We start from the raw sequence: 12,671 nt of genomic DNA on the forward strand, positions 1-12,671 counted from the left end.
ATATCATCAGGTATATTCTGGCCAAATGTGCCCTATTTAGTATGGAATATTAAATTGAATAAAAAATGAAAAAGTTAAAAAATAGAAACCATGTCAAAAGGGATTGTTTTTCAACTAAAAGAGATCCAGCCTATCCTTTTTTTTTTTAAATTGGTTCTTACCTACCATAGGCTACAATTCCATGGGGTGCAGAGAAAGTAAGACTGAACTAATAAAGGGGTTTTGCAAACACATTGTGAAAATTACTGACCTAGAGTTTTTAAACTTTCTTTCTAGAAAACCAAATTTAAAATTATATACCTTCACTAATCAAAAAAGAGTAAGTATGCCATATCTCATACTATTAACCCCTCTATTTTTGCCACAGAGTTTCACCTGTCTTTCAGTAAAAAACAAAACAAAACAAAAAAGCTACAAATTTTTATTTAGCTATTATTAAGAAACTTAGGCACATGGACAGAACAAGTCTCACAAGTAACCAGTTGTGTTTCCTAATAGAGTGAATACATATCACTGCCATGAATACATCTTTTATCATAAAATGCCAATGAGCATCAAAAGTAAATGGTTCGATCGTTGTTGTCACTGTTTTGTTTAAGAAAAATAGGGCCTTAAAATAAGTGCTTCAGTGGAATTCTTGAACAGTAAGTAGCCTGTTGATGGTGGACCTAGTTTAAAGCACCACACAACAATGTGTGTTTACATCACCCCTTTATTTCATAGTTAGAAATAATACAGTTCCACAGGGTAAATTGTCAATAAATAATGGTGTTTAATCATTAAACGTAAAAATCCCACTCTTTGGCATCTGACAGGATTCTATTTCTTGTCAAACTAATGACTGTATAGATATAACTAATCTTAGTGATCATTCGTCAATACAATATGTTACAAAGGTGCAATTTACTTTAAAATATACAACAGCTAAACATTTCCAGCCCAACGAGAAATCTGATCAACTCAGTAAGATATGGGCCAACTTCCCCAAGGCTCTTTCACATAGTTTGCCTTAATGAAAGTATAATAAACGTTGATTAAGAGTTCCTAGGGTTTTCTAATACTTACTTTGCTCTAAATAGAGTTTGCCATTCATTCTGGCTAAAGAAAAATCACAATTGCACCAGGAATGACCCACTCATTAATTAAAAGGTGTTCTTATTTTATAAGCGAGATTGCTAACACCTAAGAAACTCACAGACCCCAAAATAAAAAGCAGTTCTATGCTGCCAGAAATCCCAATTCAGTAATAAATTGCACCTTTAAGAGTCAAAAATGGGGGAAAAAAGAAATAGAACGTTTACAAAAGGTCAGTTACATACATTTTTTTTTTTCAAAATATATTCAAGAGTAGTTGAGCTGTATTTGTTACTAAAGCCAGGGCATTATTTCTTTAGCAACAAATTAAACCAGTGCAATTGACATAAATTGTTAAGTAATCCAGGATTAACCCATTAAAACAGTAGAAGCACGTTAGGCTCCTACACTAATCCTAGAAACTCGAATTTCAGTGAGTGCTTGTGTTGCACAGAACTAAAACTGGAATGACCTGATGCCATGCTGAATGGTATCACTTCATACTTAGTTTAATCATTCGATAGTACAAATCATGAGTTCCTCTATTAAACTTTTATTCACTTACAGAAAATTCAGATGCAAACAGTATTATGCCTATAATCCACAATTAAAAGAATCCTTTCCAATTTAAAGTTCCAGGTGAATTTTAAGTTAGAAAATAAGCACTAAGAAGTTTTTTCAACTTAAGAAAACGTCACATTGGAAACTTTCTGGAAAAGCTTCCCCCACCCACCCATTGTAAAATAAATACTTTGTATCCCAAATTTAATTTTATTAAGACACACTTTAATAACGCTATAAAGAAATATTTTACAGCCATAGAGATCAATAACTTCCCATGCGGAAATAAAAAATTCATTGCTCAATAATATTATTGAGGCAAGTGAAGAAAGATTACTCTCTTGTCAATCTGAAATGTTAATTTTTTCAGTGCAAAACCAGTTATAAAATATTTAAACTCAATATTTAAAAATAAAAAGTGGTCCAATTCAGCAATGTTCAAGTTCTAAATTTCATAAAACAAACCATTACATACATTTTATAGTAAAATACAGAGATTCAAGAAGTACTTGAGTACTTAAGATATAAATTTCTAATGAATCATATCAAGTCAGCAACAACCAAGCAGATAACATTCCCAATTTGAGTGTCAGAATCATAAAGATGAAATTACTGTACCAAAGCCTTTTTTTCCTAGCTAAAAAGCTATACAAACTAACAGTCAACATTGTTTCCTTTGCAGTTGCGTGCTCTAGAATGATATCCCCCCCAAGTACCTGTGATTTCATTCCTGTATTCAAATTTGATCCAAACAATTTTTATGTTCCAGGAACACTTAGCCGATATAACCATCTATAGTGTGAAGAGTCATGTACAGAGTACAGCAGTGGGTTTTTTCTAGCCAAGCATAGGCTGACCTAAACTGGTTTAAGCTCTCTCCAAGTCATTCATGTATTATTTCTAGCAAACACACGGTCCCCTCGGAGGGTTAGGTGTTGAAGCTGGTACTGTAGCACTTCTGTGTCAGCTGGTTCCTTGATCATTTTATCTAGATTGAGGTAGTCCAGAGATTTGGAGTGAGCCCTCTTACCTTTAAGAAGACAAAGAGGCAGAGGCCCATGGAGGGCCTTATAAGGTTCATAAGGTAAAGATTTAGTGCACTTGTCTCCTGAGCTGGGCATCCGCCTTCGCCTCCTGCCATTGACAGCTGGAATCTCGTACGGCTGGTAGTACCTACTTCTGGTTTTATACAAACGAGAGGAACGGGCAAGTCCTGCATCTACCTGTTTGGAGCGTAAGGATGGCATGGCTTCTGCCTTGCTCTCTTCACCTCCTGTGCACTTCTGAGCTAACTTCAGGAGTTCCTCGCCAGTTGTGAAGCCAACCAAATAGTTAGAGTCCATGTGTAGGATCTGGTAGCCTGACACGGTCCTCCGCATCGGGGAGCAGGGTGTGCTGGAGCAGCGGGGCTTCTCTGCCTCTGCCTTTCCCGGGGAGTTGGCCTCAGCCCCCGGGAAGGGCAGGGTGGTCAGGGTACTTCTAGACTCTCCATTAATATCGACTTCCATTTTAAGCACCAGCCTGCACAATCCTAAAAGTAAACAGACTTAGATTAGAAGAATATAATGCACAGAGACTTGGGCCAGGCCAGGTCCTTTTAGAAGGCTCAGGGAGCATGAAGTAACACTTGCCTGAAAGACAGTCAATGTACCACTGACATGTATCTATGTCTACTAAACGTTTCAGAGCAGGCGTGAAATGACAATACCTCTCTGCCTTTAATAACTGAAAGGCAAGTTAAATTAAAGTCTGATGTACTACCAAAAAGTTCAGATGGGGAAGTAAACAGAAAACAACAACAACAACACTTCTCTAAATTCCGCATTCTATTCAATCACATAAAGTTTATTCCTTAATGCAATATTAAGCGAGTCAAATACAGATCTCAGCATTAAGCAAACGAAAGCAATCATACATAGTTCCATAAGAACACACAAAATATTTCTGGCTTGAAAGTTAAATTTTTCCATTATTTAATTTAAAGTAAGTGCTTAGCTCTTGACACCTGCAATTCTTTTCAATTTGTCTTTAAGGAACATATAATAAAGTTGATTGAGCTGACGAATTTCTGCCAAGGAATCCAATTTAGACCTAAAAAACTATTCTTAGAGTATGAGGAGTCTTAGGGGAAGGTTCCCCCAAACCTCGTAAATGTTCTTCCTTCCATATCCCCAATGAATTAAAGAATATCATTTTGTAGTTTAAAAGTTAATCCTAAATGCAATATATCACATAATTTTTAATACTAAAAATGTATAAAACATCAGATGTCATTTTAATTGACTACTTAATCATAAAATACCACAGGCTTGACATTCTGTTTTTCAATACCCAGGACGTTGTACTTTTCAATAGTTTCATAAATGGCAGAATAATTCACAAGGAATATTAATATTAGTTCCTTACGATTATTACATTACATAGTTTGGAAAGCGCCATTGACAAGAAATAGAACAAATGGCGTCTAGGTTCCTGAAAGCTACAGATAGATCAAATTTGGGAAACTAAAATACTAAGGGAAATAGTGACAGTTTCATTTCTGAGAAACTATTTGTACTTGCTTTTTATTGGAAGTAGATAACACGGTTTTAAGTATCTCAGATTGCTAATCAAAATGACATCAACTGATTTTAAGAAGAAAAATTTACTTAAAAATTAAATAACTCTTATGAATCTTTTCACTAGACAAATAACCACTTCCTAGTGAAGTATTTCTTAAAGTTTGGGTATTCATTTAAAATCCAAGCAATTAGAAAGTTGTTTTTTAAAAAAAGCACTTTATTCCACCACATACATGTTCTAATATCCTTCATTAGAAGATGTGAAGTTACCAGATACCATGCTGTCTTTCCTATGATCCCCACTGAAAACAAACATTTATTACAATATTTGAGATAAAGCAAATGCCAAAAGATCTATATAGTATTACTCACTATTTATTTTCAACGTTAGACTATTTCCCATTTTTATTTCACCAAAATACTCTAGTCCCTGAACCCTTTTAGATTTAATCAGCTTTATTATATTTTTAATGTAAATATTTTTATTTATATTATTTATATAAAATAAATTATATTTGAGGAATCTATGTCTCTGTTGATAGTACTGGAATATCAGGTGACTACCACCTGCTCTGATATGCATATAAGACTTCTTAGCTAATAAACTTTAGAGAGCCATATGAAGCCTCAACAAATTTTTATGCTAAACAAACGAATATTTACTCAGAGTCGAATGACAAATTTATCCTTCCTATCTCACTAATTTTGTAACCCAGAAAGAATGCAAGAGGACATAGCCAAGGCCTCCAACCTACGTAACCTGATTGGCAGCTACAGGTAGTAGCTGTTTCTCTGATATTTCATACTGAAAAGGAGAGGAGGGTCAGTGAGGCAAAAAAAATAACCAGGGCCATGGAGGAAAGGGCACACACAAACACCAAGACTGGGCACCACACTCAAGGAGAGTCACCAAGGCAGTGACACTCAAGCAGTCTGTCTGCTCTGAGACTCTGGTCTAGGTCTCTTTCAAATCTGGCACTCCATGACAACTCATGGAGTCCCACCACGCAGCTTACTGCATTCTCATTTAGTATATTACAAATTTCTTTAAATCTATGACTTCAGACCCCACACATTCCAAATTGGGTAATAATTCATACAGAAGCAAGGCTAAAATTCATCTTTTTTGTCTACGAGGGAAAAAATGTGCTAAGTAAGTTAATAATGCACAAAGTTACAGTAAAGAGGAGTGGGCACAGGCTTCTGAGGGCAACAGAATCATCAAAAGTTTGTCCCCATACTAAGCCAATCCTGCTGCATCAAGGTAAACTGTCAGAAATTCTGAGAATCCTTGGGGGTTGAAGATAAAGCCTAGAAGGACACAACGGTTTAGAGAATTAGGCAGAAATAATATATTAGCTAGAAAATACCTGGAAGTACCTGCAAAATTAGAAAGGTAAAGACTTGTGTAAAGGTCAAAATCTGATTTGATATGAAATAGACACTATTGTTAGACGAGTAACTCATCAGTTAAGTTTCCAACAGCCAATAACACCATAAAAAAAAAATCAATTGGCTTGGGAAGAGAACTATCCAAACAGGATCTTCACACATCAACCTGGTAGACAATGATTTAACCTAGGTTGTTAAGTAGAAGATACAGATGTGGTTTAAGAGCTCTGGAAATTTCAACCAGGCAGTCTGGTGTATAAAATCTACCATATTTTACTGAGGTAGACAAAACATTCACTATGGAAAAGAGAATCTAACCAGAAAGTTGAAGGAATAAGCATTTCCAACAACCTCCAACACAAATACTCAACGGAGCAACTAAAGCCAATGCAAAACAGGTCAGTATTCTAGGGAATATTCCTGCGGGAGAGTCTCAAGACGCCGGAACATGAAAAGGCTGACTTTAAATATAACATATATAGCTGCTATCTGCTGAACTTCTGATGAGCAATTCTCAGAGCTGGAAAACTGTTTGCACTTTTTGGCTATCAAACATCAGTATTTTTGCTCCAAACTACAAATAGTGTATTCTCAAAACTAACAGCTCATTGGGTGGTTCACTGGTCTCTGCAATATACTGCCACATGTACAAGAACAACTTCAGGTCTCAATATTCACGTAGGAACATGAACGCTGGAAACAAGACTCTCACAAACGGCTTCTGTTTTTCTAAAGGATTCGTTTTACTTACATATTGCCCTTCTAAACGCATCTACTATGCTGCACCAAGAAAGCTAGGTAGAGGCTGGGTTTCAGAAAAGACAGCCCTCATTGTCAAATATTTCATTTGTGGTTGGGCTGAATGCTGAATAAGCAGCATACCTCCCATTCTTCCGTGTGACAGAAAACAAAACTTCTTATGCTACTACATTCCTGAGAATTTCTTGACTAGATTTAAATATTGAAGCAAGATCCTGAGAACAGTTACAGAATCAACTTGCTCAGGTTATTTTTACAATGGGCAGAAGCTCTTTAGACACTGTCCCATCTGCAGAGGAAGTCTAGGTACCTCCTAACTCCAGAATTCTGGCAAAGAAAAAAAAGACACTAAAGACAGTAAAAACTGAACAGTCTCAAAGTCAACCTATCTTGATATACAGATGTCCAACATTTTCCACAGCAAAATTTCTTACTGAAAGACATTCATCAGGAAACTCAGCTATGGTGACTATAACTAGAGATGGCCTGTGTTTAGCAGTATATTCTTCAGGTTTTACCATGGAAAAAAACTGCTTACAGGCTTGTTATTTTTAATAAGCCTATGCATGACTCAGCATTTTGTTTCACATTGTCAAATAAACCTTGTATCCAAAAATCTTGCTGCCAAGATAAACAATTACAAAGCACTCTCATAAATTACTACTACAGGTACCATGCAACAGGCGCCACACTTCCCACTACATCAATAACGTGTGAGTCAAGAAACAGGTCTAATGCCAACTGCTTCATTCCAGAGCACTAAAACCCAGAGATCAAAGATACCTTTCTTGCTTCCATTAATGCCTTTCATATATAATTTAAAGCAAAAATAGACTGTAAATAGAAAATAGAAAAAGTATTAATGATATAATTACAGAAGCAGCAAAATGTCTGTGGAGAGAAGAAGCTAAAACAGAAAATGAAACAAGAATAGAAAAGTCAACTTGTAATTGAACAATGCTTTTGAAATTGAGCTTCTTAAAAAGTACCAGGAACAATACAATTTTTCAAATGACACCTAAGGTCTTCAATATCTAATTCCCTCACAGTCCAACCAGTAACAATGGCACCAATGTATTTATAAAACATGAAAGATTTGGCAACGTTTATAGATGCTTCTATATTGCTGAAATTTATGTGGCTCCAACTAGATGATATCAGACAAAGGTAACACCAATTCTTAAAAAAATGTACACAGTACACATTTTTAAAGCATTGGGTACAGGATGAAATTGTAAATTTTGGTTAAAGCTAAAGCAAATAGGTCCAAATCACAACACATGTATAGGAGAACCTGGTGCACCAGGATAAGCACTTTCAAAAGCCTGTAACCCTTATAGAATCTGCATAGGTCTGAATACTCTCTGAGAGGCCAAACCTAAATTTGGGGCATAAATACTAATACTTTGAAAATATAACCTAAATGCCCTTGGCTCCTTATACCAGCTTTGAAAACAGGTGGTAAGTCTGACAAATGCTATAGAAAGAATTCTTTTTGAGAAACACCGTATCCTAATACCTGTATTTCATCTAAGAAACTCAAAAAATTAATTGCTTCATTAGCTTTCCCATATATAGAGTTCATTTATACATCAGTAGCATGCCTGTTAAAAAAAATTCCAACTCCCCGAACCTTTAGCTGAGATGTCAAACGCATGAAATTCTATTGTTAAACTAATTCTACCAAGTTTAATATTGCTCTTTTTTGCTGTCTTCTCTTAAAACACCTTTATTTTTCTCTATTACAGACTGAATTAGTTTATCAAACATATTTTTCTTGATAGGAGGGATGCGGTAAAGGTAGGGTACAATGTAATTCTCATGGAGAGAAAGAAAAGCAAAGGTTCCAAAAAGCTGAGAATGTGACTTAACACCAAGATACATCCAGATATTGCCCACAGTCAGCTCCTATGCTATAGAGTGTCTGAGTCAGTGACACACTCCTAGAAACAAAAATTATTTCACTAGGCTCTAAGCCTGGGGCACCATCCTACTTGCTAATTTCTTTAACCATACACAGAGATATCTCAAAGAGGTCTTAGAGTCCATGAACATTTTTTATAACCACCTTTCCCTTCCAGATACTTTCTATCTTTTTCTTACCCCACTAACGTGCTCAAGTGATTGTTTCTCCTTGTTATTGTTTTTGAAACCGATAAAAGCAATACATGCAAACTGAAAGCTATCCAGTCCAAATAATTCATATTGATGTACTATAAATGGCAAAATCATTCTTCATCCCCTACAAATGCCGGACATATCTTGAGGAAACCCCTATTAATATTTTGGTATATCCTTCCTTTTTCCGAGTATTTACAAATGTGAGAGTGAGTGATTACTTCTTTCTACAATGAAAACATGCAAGAGTACACACAGACGCACATGAATATTTCTGCAGGAAATTCCAGAAGTAAAAATGCTGAGTCAAAGAACATGTACTTTTTAGATTTTTATAGCAACCACCACAAAACCTTATTAATAATGTTTCTGATTTTTATATGGATATTACTTTATATAACTAAAAATTAATGTAAACACTTTTAAAGATTATCATCTATACACTCACCAGAAGAGTGCCTGTTTCTCCTCTTATTGCTTAGAAATAGGAATTATCAAAAGAAGAAAGGAAGATGACGTGCTTCCTTTTGTTTTATGTGTTTGATTTTTCCAAAAAGAAAAAGATATATGAAAGGGACGTGACTGCCATTCTTTGACCTCAAATCTCCTGATATTATTCTCACTTAAAACACTTAGACACCTCTTTAAGGAAATTTACAAACTAAATGTAAACTTTCCTTCAAAAAAGGGAAGATAACATTTCATTCACTTATATATATTAGAAAAATATATACAGTGTACATTTCAAAAGCATCAGGTACAGCATTCAATACCCCAATACCAGTATTCTGGCTGAGACTAAAGCAAACAGGTCCAAACCATAACACATGTGAATGGAACCCCGTGCACCAGGAAGAACAGTCAAGAGAGTAGACCTGTATAAAATCTGCACAGCTTTGAACACTCTTCAAGAGGCCAAGCTTCCTGTCTATTTGGCACAAAGAGCAACATTTTGAAAATATGATCTAGGTGCCTTAGCTCCTTAGACCAGCTCTGAAAATAGCTAATAAATTTCAAAACTGCTATACAAAGAATTCTTTTTGAAATTGCATTCTGAGAATTTTTTAAAATAAGATTATAAAAAAATTCACTCCCAGTAATCAAAACACTGCTCCATATGCTTTCACTGTTTTTTTTAGCAACATACAGCAATACCATATAAGAGAAAACAGATATCAACATAACCATTTTAAATATGCAGAATAAAAATGTCATCATGTTAAGAAAATCCTTTTCAAGAAATACTTGAATCAAACCATTTCTTATAGAGCCATTTTTGGGGAAATAGGGTCTCCTAAGCATGGCTAATACCAGTCTAGTGATATCTACGATATCTAGAGTCACCTATTTTTGTTTTTTGTTTGTTTGTTTGTTTAGACACAGGGTCTTGCTGTGTCACCCATGCTGGAGTGCAGTAGGGCAATGATAGTTCACTGCAGCCTCAAACTCCTGGGCTCAAGCGATCCTCCAACCTCAGCCTCCCAAGTAGCTGGGACATAGGTGTGCATCACCACATCTGGTTAATTATTTATTTTATACTTTTAGAGATGAGGTCTCACTATGTTGTCCAGGCTGGTCTCAAGCAATCCTCCCTCCTTAATGTCCCAAGTAGCTAGAATTACAGGTGCGAGCCACCGCCCCTGGCTAGAGTGATATAGTTTTAATGCCAGAATCATCTCGGACATAACCTACCTGGAACATCTACCTCAAAATATAGAGAAGACACTGAAACCACCAAGACAGGGTCCTGCCCAGAGCCATATAGGTAGTTAATGCCCACAATTACAACCCAGGCCCCCTGGCTCCAAGTCCATGTTGTGCTTCTAGCATGTGGTTCCCAAACTTGTCTACACCAGAATCATGCAAGGAGCTTCAAAAACAGCTGATGTCTGTTTTCCATCCCAGATTTGTGATTTAACTGATCTGGGGTGTAGCCTGGATTCTGCAATTTGTAAAAGATTCTCAGGTGATTCTACTATGCATATAGGCTTGGGAACTTGTCAGATAGAACTTATCAGACAGAAGAGTTTCACTCTTGTAAGTCCCTGCTTTGTTTTTAATCAGTAATTACTGTATAGTCATGTTGGTGAACATAATTTTTGGTTGCTTATAATTGCTAACAACCTACCCCTAGGCCTTCTAATTTACTGTTCCTAATCCTCTGTGGGCTGGAAATATCTGCTAACCAAATGTGTTAAAACTGCATATAAAATAAAAATAAATCTGTGCTGAATGAGAATCGGGCTCCTTTATCTGCACACACTTTGGCATAGTTATTTTAGCTACTTAGAAGCCTTTGTCAGGTGCAGCTACTTTAGAGAACAGTCTGGCATTTACTTATAAAATTGAACAAATGCTCATTCAACAACCCAGCCACCACCTTCATAGATATCTAACCCAAGAAAAATGAAAATACATGTCCATACAAACACCTGAATGTGAGTATTTATGACAGCTTCATTCACAAACACCGAAACTGGAAACAATCCACATATCCATCAACAGGGAAAGAGATGAACAAACTGCAGTCCATCCCTACAATGGATGCCACTCAGCAATGAAGTGGAACAATCTGGGAAAACACTAAGTGGAAGAAGCAGATGTTACACCTATATACTACATGTTTCCACTTACGTGGCATTCTGGAAAAGGCAAAACTATTGGCCAGAATCAATCATTAATTGCCAAGGGCTAGGGTGGGGAGAGGGGATAACTACAAAGGGGAAAAAGGGAATTTTGGGGGGTGATGAAAATATTCTATTTGTTGATTGTAGTGGTCATTACATAACTGGATACATTTGTCAAAATGCATCAAACTGTACACTTTAAAAGGATGGATTTTACTAAGTTATAATAAACCTGACATTAAAAATAAATGAACTCCTTGTCACATATTTCCACGTTTCAGATGGTCCTCCAAATTTTAACTTTTTTTGTACCATACAATTTCGGAATCAAAAGGAATCTTAACAGTTGCCCAGTGTATGTTTGAACACCTGCAGTGACAGGTAACTCACTATCTCCCAAGATGACTCATTTCACCTTGTGCAGCTCTGCCAGAATGTTGATTTATTTACACATATATCTGTATGTACATGCATATATACAGTCAACCCTCTGTCTCTATGGGTTCTGCATCCATGGATTCAACCAACCACAGAGAGAAAATAGTTGAAAAAGCAAAAAATTACATCTATACTGAATATGTATAGACGGTTTTCTTGTCATTATTCCCTAAATGATACAGTACAGCCACTATTTATGTAACATTTACATTGTAATAGGTATTATAAGTAATCTACAGATTATTTAAAGTATACAAGAGGATGTGCATAGGTTATAGGCAAATACTATGCCATTTTTGTATCAGGGACTTACACATCATCAGATTTTGGTACCTGGGGGAAGTCCTGGAACCAATCCCCCAAGGATGCCAAGGGACAACTGTATAAATACAGGTATATACAGAGATAGATGGATAGACATAGATACACACACATATATTCCTGTAGTTTCTACCCATTGCTCTAGTTTTGTGCTTTATTTCTATTAGCTGAGTCAGGGACCAGGCCACACTATTTTTTATTCAATATCCTCTCAAAGTACTTTGTACTATGTTTTTCAAACTTCTTACTCTTTTCCTCAAAACTGAAAATTTTAGTAATGTTTCCATTTTTCCAATGTTCAAAAATGCATTTTCATAAATGTAATAGGTTTTATCCACTTAATGAGATTAAAGTATTTGTTTTCCCCTACCATTTCTTTGAATCATTCTGCTACTGACTAGAAATTTAGAAATCACTTATTATGAAACTCTGCTTTCTCTAAGGATTATGACCTCTCTACATAATTCAAAGCAAGGATGTACAAAGATAACGCCCAAGCAGAATGACACACCAAAGCATGAAGTCGCACTAATACAGTCTTGAGAATGCTAAGGAGCTACCATAGATCATTATAAATTTCTTTTTTCCCTTCAAAGACTTCGAGACACATGGACAACTATGTCAGCAAAGATACACAGATGACACACTGAAAAAAGACAACTAAAGGAAGAAAACAGCATTGCATATTTTTAACAGTTTAAATTCAGGGTGTGATAAAAAGAATGTCACATTTTCAGTGAACTGCTATATGACTAAGTGAAAATAATGCTCCTTTCAGACACACCTGTTAGCTCATTCTTTATGTACGATAATATATAAC

The 12,671-nt window shown here is 35.8% G+C and overlaps 1 protein-coding gene across 6 annotated transcripts in view; it reads right to left on the reverse strand.

Moving 5' to 3' along the window:
* MACIR (macrophage immunometabolism regulator) overlaps positions 1–12,671 on the reverse strand; it is a 31,623-nt gene that overhangs the window by 6,282 nt on the left and 12,670 nt on the right. For 3 of the 6 annotated variants that reach the window (XM_032156708.2, XM_032156710.2, XM_032156709.2), the window contains exon 3: positions 407–3,166. In XM_032156708.2, coding sequence (XP_032012599.1) covers positions 2,523–3,143 — 621 coding nt within the window. In that variant the 5' untranslated portion in view covers positions 3,144–3,166 and the 3' untranslated portion in view covers positions 407–2,522. Of the gene's footprint in view, positions 1–406; positions 3,167–12,671 lie in introns of those variants that run through there. The other 3 variants (XM_058440676.1, XM_058440675.1, XM_058440677.1) reach the window with 2 other exon arrangements.

This window comes from Hylobates moloch, unplaced genomic scaffold (genome assembly GCF_009828535.3).
Source record: "Hylobates moloch isolate HMO894 unplaced genomic scaffold, HMol_V3 SCAFFOLD_6, whole genome shotgun sequence".
Taxonomy (NCBI): domain Eukaryota; kingdom Metazoa; phylum Chordata; class Mammalia; order Primates; family Hylobatidae; genus Hylobates; species Hylobates moloch.